Source organism: Meles meles, chromosome 7 (genome assembly GCF_922984935.1).
Source record: "Meles meles chromosome 7, mMelMel3.1 paternal haplotype, whole genome shotgun sequence".
NCBI lineage: Eukaryota > Metazoa > Chordata > Mammalia > Carnivora > Mustelidae > Meles > Meles meles.
The window spans coordinates 11,503,333-11,505,472 of NC_060072.1; the positions used below are offsets into that span (position 1 = coordinate 11,503,333).

At 51.6% G+C, this 2,140-nt stretch overlaps 1 protein-coding gene across 1 annotated transcript; it reads left to right on the plus strand.

Annotated features, from left to right (window-relative positions):
- The first annotated feature begins 633 nt into the window (after positions 1-633).
- On the plus strand, positions 634-1,443 carry LOC123946306 (apolipoprotein L2-like). The gene has a single exon (XM_046011780.1). The coding sequence runs from the start codon at positions 634-636 to the stop codon at positions 1,441-1,443; it is 810 nt and encodes a 269-aa protein (XP_045867736.1).
- Positions 1,444-2,140: the final 697 nt, after the last annotated feature.

Consider the following 2,140-nt stretch of genomic DNA (forward strand, 5'->3'; position numbering starts at 1 on the left):
TGACCTGTTGCCTTCTGCTCCCCCGGGAGGCCAGTTTCTAGATCCTCCATGGTCACAACTGACAGCTCATGACCCAAAGACTCCATCATCTTGTCAGGCTGTCCCGAGACCAAAGACCCAGGCAACGGAAGACAATCGTATTGTTCTAGGACCCTTGACATCCTAGGTGGGGCCTAGCGCTCCCTTCCCAGTGTCCAGGGTGAGAGCAGACCTCTGTGGGTAGGTTCATCCCTCAGCACACATGACGTTTCTCCGAACGAAGGATTTCCCACTCCAACCGCACTTCCCTTTCTTCATCTGCAGAGTTCCCAGTCTACAGACACTGTGGTACTGACTGTGGGGCCCTGTCCTTGACGGTGAGGCCATCTTCCCCCAATAGCCACTATTTAAGAGCTTCCGAGGATGACACGGACTTATTTATTCCCTGACTGGTGTGTGTTAGATTGCAGGAAGGATTCTTTGCATTTGTAACATTGTTTTCCATTTGGTTTACAGTAAAAGTTCTGTGGTGTGTGTAGGTTAGAGCAAATGGAGCCCATTTTCCAGATAAGCTTCTCCTAATCCCTTGACCTTCCCTGTTACAGGGAGGAGGCAGAAGCCCTACGTGAAGGTCTGAATGAGCTGCAAAGAACCATGGATCTGGAGGCTGAAGAGCAGCAGGTTACGGAAAGGTTTCTACATAAGTTCCCCCAGTTGAAAGTGGAGCTTGAGGAGAGTATAGTAAAGCTCCACGATCTTGCAGAGGAGGTGGACAGGGTACACCGGGACTGCACCATCGCCAACGTAGTATCCGGCTCTGCTGGTGTTGTGTCTGGCCTCCTGAGCATCCTTGGTCTGGGTCTGGCTCCTGTGACAGCAGGGGCCAGTCTGGCACTCTTGGCAACTGGGATAGGGCTGGGAGCAGCAGCCACTGTGACCCAGGTGTCTACCAGCATCGTGGAAGACTCAAGCGAGTTGTCTGCAAAAGCCCAAGCAGACCTGACATCAGCTGGTTTTGACAAAGGGCAGGTCGTTGCAAAGGTTCTGTATGACCATAGACCCCAGATTAGTTCCTTAACGGATAAATGTTTTAGAGCCCTGCAAAACATTGCAAAGAATATTTGTGCCATCAAGCTAGCCAAAGTCAAACCTCGTCTTGTAGTCAATGCCAGGCTCCTTATGACAGCTCCGAGATTCTCAGTTCGAAGTGGCCAGCAGGTGCAGAAAGCTTTTGGAGGCCCTGCTCTGGCAATGACCAAAGGAGCCCGGATCATGGGTGCGGCCACTGCAGGTCTCTCCCTTGCAAAGGATGTGGTCAACCTGTTGAAAGACTCAGAGCACTTGCAAAAGGGTGCAAAGACAGAGTCAGCTGAAGACATGAGATGGCAGGCCCGGGAGCTGGAGAGCAAGTTGGAGAAGCTCACTGAGATCTATGAAAGTCTGAAGGAGGGCCCGACTCCGTGATCCCCGAGCAGGGCGGGGAGCAGGGACATGTGTGGGACAAAGACATGGAGGTGCCTTATTAGAGGGGGGAAAAGTGCCAAATAAAGCTTTTGTGTTGGGAGGTGGAGGAGTTTGGCATTTCTGAAGCTGAGCCCAGTGAGGGAGGGGTTATTGCAGGGCGGGCAGGGGGAGTCAATGAGGGGAAGGAACAAGGAACCTGGAGTAAGGAAATTGGGGACTGACGGGACGGAACGAAAGGGGATGCAGGGGACGTAGATCAAAAGAGGTTTGGAGGAACAAGCAATAGGAAGGCCAGGAATAAGAAAGTTAGAATTGTTGGACTATGTGAGAAGACGACATGTTTGATTCTGTCATCTTTTTTTTTTTTTTTAAAGATTTTATTTATTTGACAGAGATGGAGAGAGAGCACAAGTAAGCAGAGCAGCAAGCAGAGGGAGACAGAGAAGCGGGCTATCTGCTGAGCAGGGAGCCCCATGCGGGTCTCGATCCCAGGACCCTGTAATGATACCTGAACCGAAGGCAGACACCCAACCAACTGAGCCACCCTGGTACCCCTGATTTTGTCATCTTCATACTTAGTTCTGAGCCTTCCTGAAGTAGGATTTGACCAGGGATCTGAGCAAAGACCAATAAGGTTGTCCACGCGGTGACCCTGGCAGCTGGGTGACAAGTGACCCTGACCCGTGGCTCCCCTTCC

Coding starts and splice junctions, on each gene's coding strand:
- LOC123946306 (XM_046011780.1), top strand. CDS start 634: ATGGATCTGGAGGCTGAAGAGCAGCAGGTTACGGAAAGGTTTCTACAT.